This window comes from Microchirus variegatus (assembly GCF_963457635.1).
Source record: "Microchirus variegatus genome assembly, chromosome: 2".
Lineage (NCBI taxonomy): Eukaryota > Metazoa > Chordata > Actinopteri > Pleuronectiformes > Soleidae > Microchirus > Microchirus variegatus.
The window spans coordinates 40,619,566-40,639,865 of NC_139803.1; the positions used below are offsets into that span (position 1 = coordinate 40,619,566).

The following is a 20,300-nucleotide window of genomic DNA, read 5'->3' on the forward strand; positions in this document are numbered from 1 at the left end:
TTTGTCCATAATCACGTGAGAATTCTGTGCTGCTGCTCGGAGCAGACGCACTTTCATCTTCAAGTTCCCACAATGCACCTCACATTATATACCAGTGCTCATTCATACGCTCTGTCCCTGTTAAATAAACATTAAATGAATAATAATAGGTTGCCAGTTCCACACAAAGGCTGAGCGCTAAGTGTAGCCTGAATGAAACGCTCCCTATCCACTAAATAACTTATTTAAAGCTGCCATATGTTTTCTCTGCGTTCCGTGTATTTGCTTGGTTTAGCCTCTGAGGAAAAATCAAATGAGCAGAGTGACGTTTCCCGTGTGTGTGTGTGTGTGTGTGTGTGTGTGTGTGTGTGTGTGTGTGTGTGTTAGCCGGAGCCAAACATTTCCTTCCTCTCCGCTAATGTTATTAGCAGAGCCGTCATGGGAGTGTGACACACTTCTCAGAACGCAGGCCCAGTTTTATCAATCGGCGCAGTTACAGAAACTCTGCCTCGACTTCACCACTCACACTAAAACAACAACAACAACAACAACAACAACAACAACAAAAGAAGCTTGTGTCTCCAGCGCCAAGCGCAGGAACGCCGAGTTATTCCGGGGAAGCCACCCCAGCGAGAGACGGATGTGTACTCGGATTATCGCATCTCAAGAGGAACTCGCGCTTCGCTCAGCCAATTTAAAAAGTTGCCCTATAGGCCACAAATCTTTTTGCAGAGTGGATAAGTTAATTACGAACAGGGAAAGGGGCCGATAACCGCCTTGTTTTCTGCTCCCCGCTCTGCAATAATTGCATTCCGTGCTCTGCGTTTGCAGCGGGGGGTCATTGTGCATCACACAATCAACACTCGCAGAGAAAAAGACCGAAAACAAATCAATACCAACTTGTGCCAAAGTGGAACCGAGCCAAAAGTGAGCGACGCATCGCCAAAACGTCTCTGAAGCACACGGACGCCGCGTCATTTCACGCCAAATCAGCCAATAAAAAGATGTATAAAATAGATTAAATAGGAGTTCTGAAGTCTGAAATGCTAACGTAACTCAGGCTAGCGGCTGTTAGCAAGCGATACCAGTCGATAACAACTCTCTGCGTGGTATTTGACGCACACAAACATGCCTATGAATGAAAATTAAACACAACTATGTATAGGACTGATTTACTGTGAAACAAATGCGACAAAAATGGTATTAATGGTAAAAGATGCAGTGTTTGTACGGTACTGTTAGCTATTGTTAGCAATACCAGTCGACAACAACGCACTACATGGTATTTTACGAAAACATATAGGGTAGAATGTCTATGTCATATGTCTATGGATGAAAATTAAACAGAACTATGTGAACGACTGATTTACTGTGAAACAAATACGACAAAAATGCTAGTATGGTAAAAAAGAAGCACTGTTTGTACAGAACTGTTAGAGATACCAGTCGTTAACAATGCACTACGTGGTATTTTACGCACACAAACAGGGTACAAACATAATGTCTACGGATGAATATGAAACAAAACTATGTGTACGACTGATTTACTGTGAAACAAACGCGACAAAAATGCTAGTATGGTATAGTATGCTAGCACTACATGGTATTTTACAAACACAAATAGGGTAGAAATATGCCTACGGATGAAAATTAAACAGAACTATGTGTGCGACTGATTTACTGTGAAAAATGCGACAAAATTGGTATTAATGGTAAAAGACGCAGTGTTTGTACAGTGGCAGCCATTTTAGAATCCTAACACGGGACTTTAAAAACATGAACACACAGTATTTTGGGTAAATTCCATTATTCTCCGAACTGCAAAAGCAGAAGTGCTGTAACGTTAGCTTTCACTCGGACGCGAAATCGACCTCCAGCGTAAACAACACAAAGGTCGTCTGCTGCTTCATTATAAAGACCATTTTCTGAGCCGTTCTTATCTGCTGGAAAATCATTGTTTCGCTTATTTATCAGTTTGCCTTTGAAAAGGTGAGGATGTGCTTTTTAAGGACAGTCTGCTCGAAATAAATGAGTTTCTGTGAAAGGCTTAAAAAAAAAATGAAAGGAAGGATAGAACTCATATTACACGACGACAAGTGTTTCATTTTCCTGAATACATTCGTCGCGCTTTATTGTGAAATATGAGCAGAACAGACTGATGCTCAGTGTCACACTGAAGAGTTGACAAAAACCTATATTTGATGATAATGTACCAAACTATCCCTTAAGTACCTAAACATATCATTGTCAAATTCAACTTAAAGTATTGTACAAGTGGAATTCACGTATAAAAACACTAACTACAGACCTTCAAGTCAAGATCATTTATCGGGGTTAATGCCTAATATTAACCTTAAATCCAATAATTTGAATTTTAAGCCTTAAAATGTCTTAAATTCTCCTAAAATCTCATCAAAGGTCTTAAAAATCTATTAACGTTACTTTTATTTAAAACATGCATAAACTTCAGTCTCGTTTTGAAATGTTTCTATTTTTTGAGGATGCTAGCATAACTACAACACGGAACTAAAGTAGGTCACCCGTGTTCCCCGGTGAGAATTTATCGAGCACCGCTAGCTAATGCGCTGTGCGCGCGCCGCGGTGTGTTACAGCTTAGCATAGCATAGCATCGGAGAAAACTTAACAAAAGCCCACAGCTAAGCCGAATTGCAAGTTCAACAATTTGTGGCTCCAATTTTCCTTCATGTCTTTTGTACTTTTTTGCCAGTACGGATTTGAAATGGGTCTTAAATTGTATTAATTATGGTCTTTAAAAAGTCTTTAAAGTCTTAAATTTGACTTGTTGAAACCTGCAGAGACCCTGTAACTATAACCACAACTCAAATCTTAGCCAGTTCCTCAGAAATGAGGTTCTGGTGCCTCTTTAGGACCAGGTTTTGGTCTCCATGTGGTCCAGAGAAGGTCAGAGTGAACGTCCTCAAGGTGACAAATATACACAAAAATGATCGCAGTCGACGGAAAACCTGGCTCCTCGTTGTCTCCTCGTGTAAACGTTAACGTTGAGGCGTAAAACGCAGAGAACCTCGGAGATCGTTGAGCCAGACCAAAGCAATCGATCTGAGCTCAGGGAGGAGATAATGATCTTCTGTCCAGACTCATGTCGTCACATTAACACCGAGACATCACAAAAGATCACTCGTTAACCAGTGAATGCTAAGCTAGCGCTACATTTATCAGCAGACAAGACCATGTTTTTAAAGAACAATTTACGAAATGATCTGAAAATAAAGGATCTATTTAAAATTCAACACTTACTTATTTCTATAAATGAGCATTTAATTTTTATTTATTTTTTTAATTTACTGTGACACAGGTGCAAATATTACATTTTATTTAATGTACAATTATTATTCTTTTTATATTATTGTCATAATGATGTGAATATCTGATATTTTATTTTTAAGTCATTTAAACATTTGGCTGTAAACGTTTTCCCCGTTGGAAAATTGTGATTTTCGTTCCTTTTAAACATCATGCTGTATATCTTGCATATGTAATAGATATTTTTAATCTCACCGAGTTTAATTCCTGAATTCAAATAAGGCTAAATAAATAAATAAATCAATAAAAGCCTGAGCTGCTGTGTGTGGATATTTGCTCATAAAGTAAATGAATGAGCAGATCAGACTTTAATGTCAGTGTTTACAGGTTGTTTCTGCAGCAGCTGCAGCGACAGACTGACCTTTAATGTGATTCTCTCTCCACCGGAACATTTCATCATCTCATGTGTTGACCTGCTTGTAAATCTCTCTCTCTCGTGATTTTTATTTATTTATTTTTAAATGGTGAAATTATTACGAGAAACAAACAAACAAACACACAAACACACACACGTCTGTGTGGGAGAAAATGTTCTGCTCAGACAGGAAACTGAGTGCATGTCTTCAATATCAAAGCTCTCAGCGCCCTCTTGTGTCCGTGTCATGTTAATACTTGGCAACTTCACAATGTTATATAGTCTCGCTCTATATAGATTACGTATAATAGATGTCTTTGCTGTAATTAATTAGAAAAACCTACATTCAAAGTGCATGTAAAATGCATTTTTAAAATAGGGAAGAATTATAATACGAAACCAATAATATCTAAACATATTTAGTGGTATATCGACAATAGATTCTCCTCTGAGAAAAAGTAAAATGTTATATTTAATACATCCTTGTGTTCCCTATATTGTTTATTATGTTTTGTAGAAATAAGAAATATAAGAAAAAATACCTTATATTTCTTATATATAACAACATAATACTTACAATACAACCTAGTTCTATTAGTGGCAAATATTCACTCGGGTTATTGGCCAATTACTAAATTAAACGTCAACTATTTCGATAAATCGGTTTGAGAAGTTGTTTTTTAAAAATATATTTTATTAAATCTCTGATATTTTATCTTTTTACATGCAAATATTTTCTGTTTTCTTTGCACCAAATATCAAAAGAAATATTGAGATATCATTTTATGGATCAAACAAGAACTCGATTAATCGAGTACAGATTAGCCGATTATGAGAAAAATAATTAGTCGCAGTTGTATTGTACATTAATAACGCCACAAGATGACGTCAACGCAAAATGTAAGAAAGAGTCTGCCGCTAAACCCAAAGTAGAAGAAGAAGCAGGCGTAGGGGAGGAATTGCGCATGTGTGTACTAGCATGGTTCCTGTGGCTACTGTGCCGGCAGCAGAAGTTGTGGAATTACCCGCATAGTGAAGTTTAAACACTACAAAATGGGTCGTTAAGTGTGGTTATTTAAATAAAGTGTGAAGCTCTGAGTGAAGAGTTTATCCCACAAGAAGCAGGCGGAGGAAATATGACAGCTAACGAGGATCAAGAGGTACCGTATGTTTACGTGTGTGTGTGGAGTGATGCTAACAGCCGCTAACAGCTAACAACCTGTCAACTAGCATGGCCGTTAGCCTTAGAGTCTCGTCTTTGACAGCAAATTTCAAACATCAGACAACAAAATGAGGTGAAATGTCAAATTCTAAAACAACTCAGAAGACCTTAATGACACTTTAAATGTGTTCAGGTCAGAGTGTCAAGCGTGTTTTTAGCTAGTCTGTGCTCAGCAGAAAGCAAAATGACCTAGAAAAAAAACTCCACTGACTAATTGTCAATATTCTGCGCGTTTTCATAAAATAAAGAACAAGTCAGACTAATGTAACACTATTTCAACCATCCAATTTACGTTAATAAAACCGAATACCAGCTGAAATATCAGCGTTTTACCCATACCCACCATCCATATGTACACTAGCATTAGCTATAGCAAGTTAATAATCGGTTAATTGTTTAACATTAATATCTGAAAGGAAGACATGCACGCCGAATTAAAAGACAAGTCACCATGAATATGTATTTGTTTTCATTACTGACCTGTATAGTCGTTAGCGTTTGTTATGTTTAAATTTACCATATTTCTGAATGGGGTTTGGTGTGTGGAAGCTGTCAACAACAACAACAACTACAGTATATTACATGTTACCAATGTGATTCCAGATGGAGCTGGAGGCTCTTCGCTCCATCTACGAGGGTGACGATGGTTTTAAGGAGATCAGTTCGGTGTCTTTCCAGTTTAGGGTGAGAAATAATCGCATGTTCTGTCATTTCAAATCTCCTGTTAGCATCAAATCTAACTTCCTTATATATATATATTCCTACCAAAGATAGGAGACCTCGAGGACACGAAAGCGTTCATCCTGGACGTCGCCTGGCCAGAAACGTACCCCGAGACGGCCCCGCAAATTTCCCTCGATGCCTTTTTCAACAACAGAATGTGAGTTACCGGCTCAGTATGTTATGGGGTGTCGCATTATCTGTGCTCTCATGCATTTGTTTTATGAAACCAGTCAGAGTTTAATTTACAGGACAATATTAAAGCGGTGACTTTATTACTGTTATTTACAGCTTACTATTAGAGCCTCAGATTCTCTAAATCTAATTTAAATCGCAAGGGCTAGAGTCAATGTAATTTAGCTTCAGAGAGATTATTAGATTATTATTATTATTATCTGTTTTTGTAGACTTCATATTTGAAATATAACCTGATATTTTGCCTTGAGGTTTAGTGGTGCCTTGACTAGAAGGGTTACTGGTTTAACTGATTAAATGGTGCAAATTAAAAGCTATTTTCTGAATTATTGTTGACCATTAAAATAGGAAGAAATATTGTTAGTAGTATTTCGAAGGTCCCTTTTTTACAAATATGGGTTTAGGATCAGTAACCTGCATGATTTGATGCACTAATTGATTTTAAAGTAATGTAATGAGTTTCACCAATTTTAAAAAAACGTTTATGTTCTTTAAAAAGGTATTTTGTTAAAGGTCACCAAATTAAAACACTAAGAAATGACGCACACATACCCCCAGTGCCTTTAAGTAAAGGTTATTTTCTTTTGTTTTTGTGCTTCTTTTCCGTCTCAGTTCTGCAGATACGAAGCAGCTGATCCTGTCTCAGCTGGACGAGCAGGTGGAGGCCAACCTGGGCACCGCCATGATGTACACACTCTTTGAATGGGCCAAAGAAAACCAGGAGACCCTCATGGAGAACCATAAACCTGTGGTGACGGCTGTGGTGAGGACATTTTCACCACTCGTTTTCACCGTACATTTCGTTTCTCTATACGTTTTTCTTGACTTTTTGGACACAGTTTACAGGACAGGACTTGAATTTAAATCACAAAAGAACCACTAGTGAAGATAAAAAAAAACAAGTTTTGGTTCCTACCTTTTTATGACGTCTCTGCCGCTGGTTTCCTGCTGCTTGTTCTTCATTTCTAGAAAGACGTTAGTTGTTTTTAGTTGTTAATCATGTGAACTTGAACTCTCCAGACCTGGTTCTGCATCCAAACACACTGACAGCACACACACCTGATTCACATGAACAGCTCGTTATCAGGCTTCTGCAGAGCTTGGTGACGAGCTGACCGTTTCCCCCTTGTGGCGTGGCGTGGCAAGGTTTTGCCATAATAAGCATCCCTACGTGAAGAATTCACATTTACAGGTGTTTGTTTACGCAAGGGGTGTTTTTTTCTTGTAATACAACAATAACACAACTACAGTGGCTAAACATTAATGCACCTACTGTACGATGTCAGGTCTGAGCGCTTTCCTTCCCCTAAAAATGTGCAGTTTTCAAAGCGGAGCTGCTGATAAAGGAAGATTTTACAGCATCAATATATAAATAAATATGATATAATAATAAAACAGATGGGTAAATAAATACATGTTTTTGTACCTTGTAAATGAACCTACGGAAAGAGTTACGAGAGGTTAAGAAAACACGACTGTTTTGGTTTTCTTGTCGTCGCAGACGTTGACCTCCTGCAGCGAGGGCACGACCGGCGGCTCCACGGCTAAGAAGAAGGAGAGGAAGGAGCAGCTGACGAAATCTCAGAAGAAAAAGATGATTAACAGAACAGGTACCGTACTCGCGAGGATAACTAATACATTTGAAGACACAAGATTCTCTGCTCATATTCAACGTGTGTGTGTGTGTGTGTGTGTGTGTGTGCTTTCAGATCATAAAGGAGAGCTGCCCAGAGGCTGGAACTGGGTGGACGTAATCAAAGTAAGTGCATTTTAGGTTTTTCCCTCCACTAGATTATGAACTTTTTTGTTCTTGGTGTCTGAAAAACGGTCTCTAAAAAGCTGTCAGATTTAAATGAGGGAGCGCTTGTGCGTATACAGCTGCAGGGCGGGGGGCAGGCGTAGTGTGTACCACGTCAAACTGGGGGGGTTTTTTTAGCTGTGGAATTCACTTCTGAAACTTTTCACGGACGATATTTTCACTCAAACGGCGATCCATTTGCAGCCAGCTCGCTTTACTAGCGCAATGTTTCTGTTGCCTCAGTCTGCCTTGAATCTGACAGTCATTTGTAGAGCTGAAAAATGAATCGTTTACTAAATGAACCGTCAACTATTTTGATATCAGTTAATCGATTTGAATCTTTTTTCATGATTAAAACATGATTTCTCATTGTTTTAGCTTCCTAAATGTGAATACTTTCTTCATTTCTTTGCTCCACATGACAAAGAAATCATTAAAACTCAATATTTTTGGTTTGTGGACAAAAACAAGACATTCGAGAACATCGTCATTTCCAGGTTTAACAAACACTGATCGACGTTTTTTAACATTTTCTGACATTTTATGAACCAAACGATTAATCCAGAAAATAATCAACAGATTAATCGATTACGGAAATAATCGTTAGTTGCAGGTCTAGTCATTTGTTTGTATTTTAAAGCTACACACTACACTTTTGACACCTTGTAGTCACATGAATCTAACACTAATCTCTCGTTTTTCTGTTTCCTCTGTGGTCACGTTACAACCCTTCCTGAAGCACGTAAGTAAAACCTCTGAAGTTCCACCTGTGATTCTTTTTAAACAGCACTTAGTCACTGAGGCTCGAGTGTTAAACTGCTCTCTCGTGTTTTTTTTGTCACAGTTGAGCAAAACGGGAGGAAAAGACGATGACTAAGTGCGAGCGCGGCGATCCATGCGGTGGAGCTGCTCTGCACAAAGACGTGACGTGATGTGTGAAACCGCTGCAGCCTGCTGCTGCTGCTGCTGCTGCTGCTGTCGTCCAGAAGTCTTCACCTCCAACCTCACCGACATGTTCTACCCACAGCAGGGCTCAGAACACTGGACTAGACACACACACACACACTCTCGTTTAGCTAAAGTGAGCTGATCAGAAAGTCCTCGCCGTGTTTTCTGTGTTTGTGGAAAAGCAGTTACAAAGGAAGAGGAGCCCACTGCGTTTGTTTGTTTGTTTGTTTGTTTAACCCTCAGATGCTCCGTCATCCTTCAGGGCGGAGCCATCTTTTTCCTCACACTCTTCATCACTGCCATGATTTAGCCCCAAAAACGTGGCTCGAACTGAGCCGTAAATGTTGCTCCTGTGATCTTAAGGCTGTATGTAAAACATGGACAGTGTCGTTTTAAAGCTCTTCAACGCTCACACGTGCAACCGCTGTCGTCCACTTACATGTGCCGTCTATTTTCCGAGTTATTTTTGCCCCCTGGTGGCCGCTAACTGCTACTTTCATCCTACTTTATGAGCTTTACCAGAAGACTATGTCCATTTTTTTATAAACAGTCTGCCCGTGGATGTGTCATAGTGTTCTGAAAATATCAGTGAAATCAGATTCACACATTGTTACTCCTGTCATTCTCTCTTCTTTTGATAAATGTTTGCCCCCCCCTCCCTCCCTCCCCCTCTATTCATTGAAAACGTAAGTTTTTATATATATAAAAAAAATATATAAATAAAACCACAGTTGGTCTGCTGCTTGTCTAATGATGCCATTCGTCTTCACTGCCAAAGATCCTACACCTCAACTTTTACCACAACATTAAAATTGTAGCTAAAAACACTTGTTTTATGACTTTTATCCTCACGTTGTTCTTTCTTTTCAAAGTGAAATCAATTTATTTGACGCTACAGCTTTTTCTTCTCTATTTTCGTACATTTAACAAGAATTCTCGTCTACAAAATTGGCCACAGAAGATAATTAATTGTATATATTAATTGTCAGAGTCAGTCAGGTGGGGAGCTGCAGTCACATGACCGAGGTGTTTGTGTGTTTGTCTTCACACTCTGGTTCTAAAAACCAACCGTTAGCTCAGGGCTACTTAACATGGAGGTGACGTTGTGTTTTCACACACTGACGTAAAACACAAGCGGAGTTTGCCGGTGTTTAAACGATTGGTTTCATATCCGTGTTCAATTTGATTCACTTCCAAAGAGAAACCGACGTCCGTTGAGGAAAAACAGCAGCAATAAACATCAGCTCCCGTCTTCCCGGGAACTAAAAACACACATTTTCTCGATGGACTTTGGTGTAAGAAAGAGCAGAAAGTCACAAAAAACATTCAGTGTTTTCACCTGAAGCTAGCATGCTACTAGCAATTATACGTCAGTATAACTACTCTTCAAAAACCCCAAAAAATGTGCCTTTAAATAAACACAGGATTTAAATACTTACAAAATGACTGACCGAACCTTTGTATGTTTTTGTCTCATTGTTGTAAGTAGTTGTGGAGATTTAGATTTAATTTTAACTCCTAGCTAACGCTGGTAGCTGCTAACGCGGCTCATCAAAAATTCTTGTTACTCTGTGTTTACTAAATCAGACAAAAACCGTACGTGTTCTATATTTTCAACAAAACAGGGCGGCTAACCGACTAATAATACTTTGTTTTAATTTATATAAAAAGAAACGTGAAAATTGAAAATGCTACGTCTAACAAACACAACGTCCTATTGAATATACGCACATGTGCAACTTTCGCTAAGGGGAAACAGGCTTTTTAAGGTCATTTTGGCAATTATAATTTCTGGTATATATCGAAAATGTTTAGGTAGTTAGACCTGGGGGATTCAAAACATAAAAAATAAAATAAATAAATCAAAAAGACGTTTAAATGTAAGTATCCTGAGGGGACAAAGCCTCCGCTAAAGTCTATAATTTGTCAAATTTCACTCTGGGAAACTTGAAAACCCAGGAAATAATGTGCAAATAGTCAAATCCAGTGTCCCATCAAGTACCAAATCTTACACTTTACATATCGTTAGCCTAATAGCAGAATTACCAAAGTCATTTTTTTTTGTAATTGTGATATCTGCCTAATTTCATCAATGTGCTTGCTAAAAAATGTGTTTTTTCTTGTTTTCCGAAAAACTTTCAAATATGGCTTAGGCAACTATGCTAGGCTAACAATAACTTAGGCTAACAATATGTACTTTATTCTCGAGAAGCTATTGTTGTATACAGATACTTGCTAAAAAAAAGCGATTGTTTTCCAAAAATGTTCAAATATGACTCAGGCAGCTATGCTAGGCTAACGATAACTTAGGCTAACGATTTGTACTTTATTCTCTAGAACAGGGGTCACCAACCTTTTTGAGACAGAGAGCTACCTTAAGGGTAAAGAATAATATGGAGGGCTACCACATTAACATTTTTTTTTTTGTTTACCATTTAAATGATTAATATTATGCATTCAACTGCATACACATTCATTCCAGTGCTTACTCCTAACGATAACCAGTTTTTATAAACAATATCAAAGATATTTTACTGAGCGATCATACGGATACATGCAAGTGAGGTGAAGTGAAGTGAGCCCGCGGGCACCGTATTGGCTGCCTGCGGGCTACCAGGTGCCCGCGGGCACCACGTTGGTGACCCCTGCTCTAGAAGCTATTGTTGTATACAGACGCAAGTATAATTATATCAAAGTTCAAATTTAAAAAGGAAAACTATTGTTTGACCAAAACTGAATGAAATTATCATCATAATCCGCTGGAATATCTTTTTTTTTTATTAGGATTTTGACCAGAAAGGAAAATGACAGTCAAACAAATAAAGAGTGAAAACAAAAATAAAAAAATTAAAGTCCCACGAAAAAGCAAAAACACTGAGGATGGCGGTGGCGGCGGCGGCTTCAAGTGGACGACTCTTGCAGCAGCTGGACCTCCTTCAGTCTACAGCACAGTTACCACCAGTGGAAAACAATCAGTCGCGTAACCAGCACCGGATCAACCACAGCTGGTCCTCGACTCACACGAAGCGCTGCTTACGGACAAGTGTTCGATTGTGCTCTTTACGACATCACGAGTATTCTGATCATCTAGTCCATGAAACCTTCGCGGCGGGTTGTCACTACCTGGACCGGCGGTCTTTTCTGTTCTTGTCTAGGCTTTTGTCCATCGTCTTTTCGTTGTCCCCTCTGCATTTGGGGCAGTACCACTTACCCTTGGGCTTGTAGGTGAGGCCCACGCAGGTGAAGTGGAACCACTCGATGGGGCACTGGTCGTTGTCGCAGCCGATCATCTCGCCGTACGACACCTGCTCGCAGAGGCAGTACGTGGGCTCGTTGGGGTCGATGGCGAACTCCACCGGCGACGCGTCCCGCTCCTGTTTGGACTTGCGCTTCTTCTTTTTCGCAGACTTGGACTTCTTGTCGCGCTGCTGCTGCTGCTGCTGCTGCTGCTGCTGCGGCGCCGCCGCCACCGCCGACAGCTCCTCGGGAGCGTCGTCCACCAGGGAGCCGTTGGCCGACGGGTGGCTGGAGTCGCGGCTCTCGCTGTTGCGCTGGCGCCGCGGCCGTCTGGCGGAGGCGCGCTCGGGCGGCGGCGGCGGCTCCTGGACGCTGGAGCGCCGCTCCGGGGGCGCTCGCTCGGCCTCGGGCGGCTCCTGGAGGCACTGCGAGTGGGAGTCCATCTGGCGCGAGCGGTTCTCCACCAGCTCCGTCATCTGGGTCACCACGTGGATCTTCTCGTCGCCCAGCTCCTGGCTGACGATGAGCGCCCTCTGCAGCTGGACCTGCAGACGCTTCCTCTGAGCCGAGTCCTGCTCGCCTTTGTACTTCTCAAACACTTCATCCACCTCCTTCAGCACCTCTGAAAACAAAAGACACAAGGATTTAACTGACCATTAAGTGTCATCGTTGACCTCCGTCAAGGAGATCTACGTTTTCGCCGGAGTTTGTTTGTCTGTTAGCAACATAGCTCATAAAGTCACGGACGGATTTGGATTTTCAGTAAACTATTTTTAAAGCTATTTTGTTGGGGCTGAGCTGCCTTGGCGGAGGTCTACGCTCTCCAAGTGCTTTTCTAGTTGACCTTGTTGATGTTTTAGCCGGAGTTTGTTTGTCTGTTAGCATCATAACATGAAAAGTCACAGACAGATTTGGATGAAATTCCCAGGAAATGTCCACAATGGGACCAGGAACAAGTAATTAAATTTTCTATTTTGTGGGGGTTGAGCTGCGTTGGCGGAGGTCTGCGATCTCCGAGTGCTTTTCTAGTTGACCTACGCCAGGAGGTCTATGTTTTCGCTGGAGTTTGTTTGTTTGTCTGTCTGTTAGCATCATAACACGAAAAGTCACAGACCGATTTGGATGAAATTTTCAGGAAATGGGACCAGGAACAAGTGATTCAATTTTGGACGTAACCTGTAGATGCTATCACTATTTTCTAGTTGACCTCCAGCAGGAGGTCTATGTTTTCGCCAGAATTAGTCTGTTAGCATCATAACTCAAAAAGTCACGGACAGATTTGGCTGAAATTTCCAGGAAATGTCCGCAATGGGACCAGGAACAAGTGATTCAAATCTTTATTTTGTGGGGGTTGAGCTGCCTTGGCGGATGTCTGCACTCGGAGAGTGCTTTTCTAGTTGAGCTACGCCAGGTGGTCTATGTTTCCGCCGGTTTGTTTGTTTCTCCGTTAGCATCATAACTGGAAAATTCAAGGACGGATTTGGATGAAATTTCCGCAATGGGACCAGGAACAAGTGATTAAATTTTGGACGTAATCCGTCGACGCTATCACTATTTTTAATCGATATTTTGTGGGGGGCTGAGCTGCCTTGGCGAAGGTCTGCGGTCTCCGAGTGCTTTTCTAGTTGACCTCCATCAGGAGGTCTATGTTATCGTCAGAGATTGTTTGTTTGTCTGTCTGTTAACAACATAACTTGAAAAGTTGCAGACGGATTTGGATGAAATTTTCAGGAAATGTCCGCAATGGGACCAGGAACAAGTGATTCGATTCTGGTCATAATCCGTAGACGCTATCACTATTTTAATCACTATTTTGTGGGGGGCTGAGCTGCCTTGGCTGAGCTGCCTTGGCGGAGGTCTGTGCTCTCCGAGTGCTTTTCTAGTTTTATTTATTTAATCAATTTGACAAATAAAAACCAAGTTGTGCGAGTTCAGATTCTTTTTTTCAGGTCTTTCCCGAACCACTCGATGGGGCGATGGTCAACAGTCGGTGGGATCTGTTGGGGTTGTTGGTGAATTTGACCGATGAAGCGTCCCGTTTCTGTTTGGACTTGCACTTCTTCTTCTTCTTCTTCCTCCATGTCCATCGTCTCTGACTTCGGGTCAGTACCGCTGAATAATTTGCCCCCCATCATTCTTGATATTTGACTGAAGCTCCTCGTCTGCATCTGCAGGACTTAACTCCTGTTCCTAATAATGTGATCTGGCCACAGTTCCCTCAGCAGACATTTTAAAAAACTTTAGTTGGAGAGAAAACAGAAGTTGGACAGATTTGGAGGAGGAGGAGGAGGAGGGGGGGGGGGCTGAGCCGCATTGGACTCCTGGATACCGGAAGTGACGTCAGAGCCAGTGTTGTGTAGGGGTTGCCTAGAGGAGAGGAGCTAACCGACTCTGCGGCTCACAGTCGACGGAGCAGAGCTGACATGGAGGCGGCTCAGCTCCGCCGGAGAGCAGCGAGCTAATGTCCGGCTCAAAGACGTTTTTAAAGACGAACGCCGAGTCCGCTCCGTCGACGGTGTTGTTGGTCGATACGAGTCCCGGGTTGTGGTCGTAACTCGCGGCTGCTGCTCGTCACTCTCTGCGTCAACACTAAGCAACAATGACTGACGCTTGTTTTTTTCCGGCTCTGTGATGCTTTTGTTAAACAAGCGATCGTCAACAACGTTAACTCCGATGCTCCAGGGCCGAGCGCGATTCAATCGTGACCCTAAACACCGACTATGTGTCAACACAACACGACGAAAATGAACTGTTAAAATGTGTGCCGATTCCTCCGTACCGTGAACGCAACACCAGATTCCATTAGAAAAACGACAGTGTTTGTCGATCATGGTGGTTTAGCTCGTCTGTTTGCATGTTGACGGACACAATAAACACTATTCTCCACATCTTCAGCGTGCGTCGTTTCATTCGGCGCACGTTGCGTACATTTACGCGTGTTTATTTTGTCACATATCGCCCAAAGTTTACCCTTTGTTTTTGTTCGCATTAACGCCGATAATCCCTCCGCGGAAACGCCGTTTGTGGGCGGTTACGGAGTGGGGAAAAGTTCACATTTTTTACTATCGCACGGCACTTGTTTTGTGGCCACGTTCACGCCGAATTTATCGCAAGACAACAGCGGTGCACGGCACGTCTGTGTGACGGGATAAAAAAATAAAATTCGCCGGGAGACGGCGGAGTTAAATGCGGGGGGGGGGGGATTCTCTCAATGGGTTCCAAACACACACACACAACACAGGATGGCAGGAGTGTATCCGGGCTATGCTAACTGTCGGTCGGCTGTCTTGTTTATTTATTTATTTATTTAACTCACGGCTCGTCAACATGAACACACTTAACACGCAGTTGTATCCGTGTTAAAAAATAAAAGAAAGAAGAAGAAGAAGAAGAAAAAGAATCGCGGTGGTTTGCGAAATGGGAAACAAGGCTTTGCGCCCGTTCCTCCATTTCGGTTCCGGCCACTTTTACAACACGGTCCCCTTTTTCTCCACATTCACAACAAAAAAAACACGAAAGGCGAAAGGCTTCAAACTCGGGTTACCTTGGTACTTTGCATCGATTTCTCGGAGCAGGGAAACATTTCTTTGTATGTCCAGAGGCAGAGACTCCACGCATTCCAGGTAATCCTCCACATAGTTGACCAGTTGCTGCGACTTGTCGGCATTGGGGTAGTGGTGACCTAGCATGGTCCCTGCGATGCATATAGAGGCGATAATGGAGGAAAAATGTGCAGGGAAATACAGTGAGGAGCGGCGGAATAATGCTTGGCGACTTTGCAGCTTTGTAGGGCAGTTCCAGGCAGCAGCAGCAGTTCACTTCAAACAAAACTCACGCCACTGCGCATGCGGGAGTATTTTCCTTATATGGCGCTGTACAGTTTCCTCTCGTGTGACGTCACGCGGGGCGGGGCCAGGAGGGTTTGCGGCGCCGGGATTGGCGCAGAGGAGCCTCATTATCATAACGTTTTCCCGGGAAAATTGAACCAATGGAGGAAAAAATGTAATAATAAAAAGGCCATAATTGTCTTAAACCACAGGTTTACCCACACGATGATGATTATATCATATATATACTGTTTTAGATTTATTTTTATAATTTTTATGTATTTATTTATTTGTGGCATTTATGATATTTACGTACCAGGGACATTTGTTGACATTTCATTGCTGAAGAAAACAAATCTCGTAAAAATAGACCTAAAAATAAATCTTGTTAAAACCAACCCGAAAAACAAATCTCGTATAAACCGACCCAAATAAAATTCCGTAAAAGACCTGAAAAAAAACTTGTAAAAACAGACCTACAAACAAATCTTGTAAAAACAGACCCGAATTTTTTTTTGTAAAAACAGACTTGAAAAAAAGTCTCGTAAAAAACAGACCCGAAAAAAAATCTTGGAAAAACAGACCCGGAAAAAAATCCCATAATAACGGACCCGAAAAAAAACTCATAAAAACAAACCCAAAAAACTAATCTCGTAAAAACAGACCTAAAAACAAATCTTTGGAAAAACAGACCTGAAAAAAAGCAGTTCACTTCAAACAAAACTCACGCCACTGCGCATGCGGGAGTATTTTCCTTATATGGCGCTGTACAGTTTCCTCTCGTGTGACGTCACGCGGGGCGGGGCCAGGCGGGTTTGCGGCGCCGGGATTGGCGCAGAGGAGCCTCATTATCATAACGTTTTCCCGGGAAAATTGAACCAATGGAGGAAAAAATGTAATAATAAAAAGGCCATAATTGTCTTAAACCACAGGTTTAGGACAATTTGACCCACACGATGATGATTATATCATATATATACTGTTTTAGATGTTGATATATGACATTAAAAAAAGAAATGTATTTGTGGCATTTATGATATTTACGTACCAGGACAAGAAAATAGTTGATATTTCATTGCTGAAGAAAACAAATCTTGTTAAAACCGACTCGAAAAACAAATCTGGTACGAACAGATCCGAATAAAATTCCGTAAAAACAGACCTGAAAAAAAACTTGTAAAAAACAGACCTACAAACAAATCTTGTAAAATCGGGCCCGAAAAATTTTTTCTTAAGAAACAGACCCAAAGTTTTTTTTCTAAAAACAGACTTGAAAAAAAGTCTCGTAAAAACAGACCTGAAAAAAATTGTGTAAAAACAGACCGGAAAAAAAATCCCATAAAAACGGACCCGAAAAAAAACTCATAAAAACAAACCCAAAAAACTAATCTCGTAAAAACAGACCTAAAAACAAATCTTTGTAAAAACAGACATGAAAAAAAGTAGTTCACTGCAAACAAAACTCACGCCACTGCGCATGCGGGAGTATTTTCCTTATATGGCGCTGTACAGTTTCCTCTCGTGTGACGTCACGCGGGGCGGGGCCAGGAGGGTTTGCGGCGCCCGGATTGGCTCAGAGGAGCCTCATTATCATTAAGTTTTCCCGGGAAAATTGAACCAATGGAGGAAAAAATGTAATAATAAAAAGGCCATAATTGTCTTAAACCACAGGTTTAAGACAATTAAAATCTTGGAAAAACAGACCTGAAAAAGATTGTGTAAAAACAGACCCGAAAAAAATATTCGTAAAAACAAACCCAAAAAACGAATCTCGTAAAAACAGACCTAAAAACAAATCTTTGTAAAAACAGACCTGAAAAAAAGTAGTTCACTTCAAACAAAACTCACGCCACTGCGCATGCGGGAGTATTTTCCTTATATGGCACTGTACAGTTTCCTCTCGTGTGACGTCACGCGGGGCGGGGCCAGGCGGGTTTGCGGCGCCGGGATTGGCTCAGAGGAGCCTCATTATCATAACGTTTTCCCGGGAAAATTGAACCAATGGAGGAAAAAATGTAATAATAAAAAGGCCATAATTGTCTTAAACCACAGGTTTACCCACACGATGATGATTATATCATATATATACTGTTTTAGATTTATTTTTATAATTTTTATGTATTTATTTATTTGTGGCATTTATGATATTTACGTACCAGGGACATTTGTTGACATTTCATTGCTGAAGAAAACAAATCTCGTAAAAATAGACCTAAAAATAAATCTTGTTAAAACCAACCCGAAAAACAAATCTCGTATAAACCGACCCAAATAAAATTCCGTAAAAGACCTGAAAAAAAACTTGTAAAAACAGACCTACAAACAATTCTTGTAAAAACAGACCCGAATTTTTTTTTGTAAAAACAGACTTGAAAAAAAGTCTCGTAAAAAACAGACCCGAAAAAAAATCTTGGAAATACAGACCCGGAAAAAATCCCATAAAAACGGACCCGAAAAAAAACTCATAAAAACAAACCCAAAAAACTAATCTCGTAAAAACAGACCTAAAAACAAATCTTTGTAAAAACAGACATGAAAAAAAGTAGTTCACTGCAAACAAAACTCACGCCACTGCGCATGCGGGAGTATTTTCCTTATATGGCGCTGTACAGTTTCCTCTCGTGTGACGTCACGCGGGGCGGGGCCAGGAGGGTTTGCGGCGCCGGGATTGGCGCAGAGGAGCCTCATTATCATAAGGTTTTCCCGGGAAAATTGAACCAATGGAGGAAAAAATGTAATAATAAAAAGGCCATAATTGTCTTAAACCACAGGTTTAAGACAATTAAAATCTTGGAAAAACAGACCTGAAAAAGATTGTGTAAAAACAGACCCGAAAAAAATATTCGTAAAAACAAACCCAAAAAACGAATCTCGTAAAAACAGACCTAAAAACAAATCTTTGTAAAAACAGACCTGAAAAAAAGTAGTTCACTTCAAACAAAACTCACGCCACTGCGCATGCGGGAGTATTTTCCTTATATGGCGCTGTACAGTTTCCTCTCGTGTGACGTCACGCGGGGCGGGGCCAGGCGGGTTTGCGGCGCCGGGATTGGCGCAGAGGAGCCTCATTATCATAACGTTTTCCCGGGAAAATTGAACCAATGGAGGAAAAAATGTAATAATAAAAAGGCCATAATTGTCTTAAACCACAGGTTTAGGACAATTTGACCCACACGATGATGATTATATCATATATATACTGTTTTAGATGTTGATATATGACATTAAAAAAAGAAATGTATTTGTGGCATTTATGATATTTACGTACCAGGACAAGAAAATAGTTGATATTTCATTGCTGAAGAAAACAAATCTTGTTAAAACCGACTCGAAAAACAAATCTGGTACGAACAGATCCGAATAAAATTCCGTAAAAACAGACCTGAAAAAAAACTTGTAAAAAACAGACCTACAAACAAATCTTGTAAAATCGGGCCCGAAAAATTTTTTCTTAAGAAACAGACCCAAAGTTTTTTTTCTAAAAACAGACTTGAAAAAAAGTCTCGTAAAAACAGACCTGAAAAAAATTGTGTAAAAACAGACCGGAAAAAAAATCCCATAAAAACGGACCCGAAAAAAACCTCATAAAAACAAACCCAAAAAACTAATCTCGTAAAAACAGACCTAAAAACAAATCTTTGTAAAAACAGACCTGAAAAAAAGCAGTTCACTTCAAACAAAACTCACGCCACTGCGCATGCGGGAGTATTTTCCTTATATGGCGCTGTACAGTTTCCTCTCGTGTGACGTCACGCGGGGCGGGGCCAGGAGGGTTTGCGGCGCCGGGATTGGCGCAGAGGAGCCTCATTATCATAACGTTTTCCCGGGAAAATTGAACCAATGGAGGAAAAAATGTAATAAAAAAAAGGCCATAATTGTCTTAAACCACAGGTTTAGCCACACAATGATGATTATATCATATATATACTGTTTTATATGTTGATATATGACAGTAAAAAAAATAAATGTATTTGTGGCATTTATGATATTTATGTAGCAGGAAAAGAAAATAGTTGATATTTCATTGCTGAAGAAAACAAATCTCGTAAAAATAGACCTAAAAATAAATCTCGTAAAAACCGACCCGAAAAAAATGGAGTAAAAACAGACCAGAAAAAAAGGACATAAAAAAGAACTGTATTTTTTACAGTACCAGGAAAGAAAATTGTTGACATTTCATTGCTGTTGACAAAGATAAACTAGCACATAAACAAAACAGAAGTCCAAATGTGTACTTCCTCATGTACACAATACTTCATTAAACTGTCAGGAATGACTTTCCATATTTCAAACATTTATCGCTTAATCTCAAAATAAGGAAATGAGGATCTGCCTCATACGGTCCTGGTTTTGGCCTCCCTAAGGTTTTCCATAAAGCAAAGTCCTTGCTAACATACATATAAAATACTTATTGTAAGGCTACACAACCTAAACTAGTATTATTTATTACACACTGGCCCTTTAAAGCTCATCTGAATCATCAGGCAGACGCTCATATGTGTGATTAAAGCTTCCTCTTTATGACCGTGTATGTCACACAAGTTCACTGTTAAACAGCATCACAGTGGTGTGAACCTTGTGTTTCTGTGTGTGTGTGTGCATGTGTGTGTGTGTGTGTGTGTGTGTGTGTGTGTGACTTGTTTCCTCTTGCTGTGTCATGTGACGGCAGGAAACCTC

General features: G+C 40.5%; 2 protein-coding genes across 2 annotated transcripts; one reads left to right on the plus strand and one right to left on the minus strand.

The window, feature by feature from the left end:
• Window positions 1-4,672: 4,672 nt before the first annotated feature.
• rwdd (RWD domain containing 4) lies at window positions 4,673-7,587 on the plus strand (the record flags this gene model as incomplete). The annotated part of the gene is made up of 6 exons (XM_083910126.1): window positions 4,673-4,836; window positions 5,502-5,582; window positions 5,669-5,778; window positions 6,426-6,576; window positions 7,315-7,423; window positions 7,523-7,587. Exons 1-6 carry the CDS (start codon window positions 4,813-4,815, stop codon window positions 7,585-7,587), a joined length of 540 nt encoding a protein of 179 aa, XP_083766252.1. The 5' UTR covers window positions 4,673-4,812.
• A 4,091-nt stretch (window positions 7,588-11,678) lies between these two features.
• Window positions 11,679-15,541, minus strand: ing2 (inhibitor of growth family, member 2; the record flags this gene model as incomplete). The annotated part of the gene is made up of 2 exons (XM_083909886.1): window positions 15,341-15,541; window positions 11,679-12,418 (listed from the first exon to the last, which is right to left on the minus strand). Exons 1-2 carry the CDS (start codon window positions 15,483-15,485, stop codon window positions 11,679-11,681), a joined length of 885 nt encoding a protein of 294 aa, XP_083766012.1. The 5' UTR covers window positions 15,486-15,541.
• Between the last annotated feature and the right edge of the window lie 4,759 nt (window positions 15,542-20,300).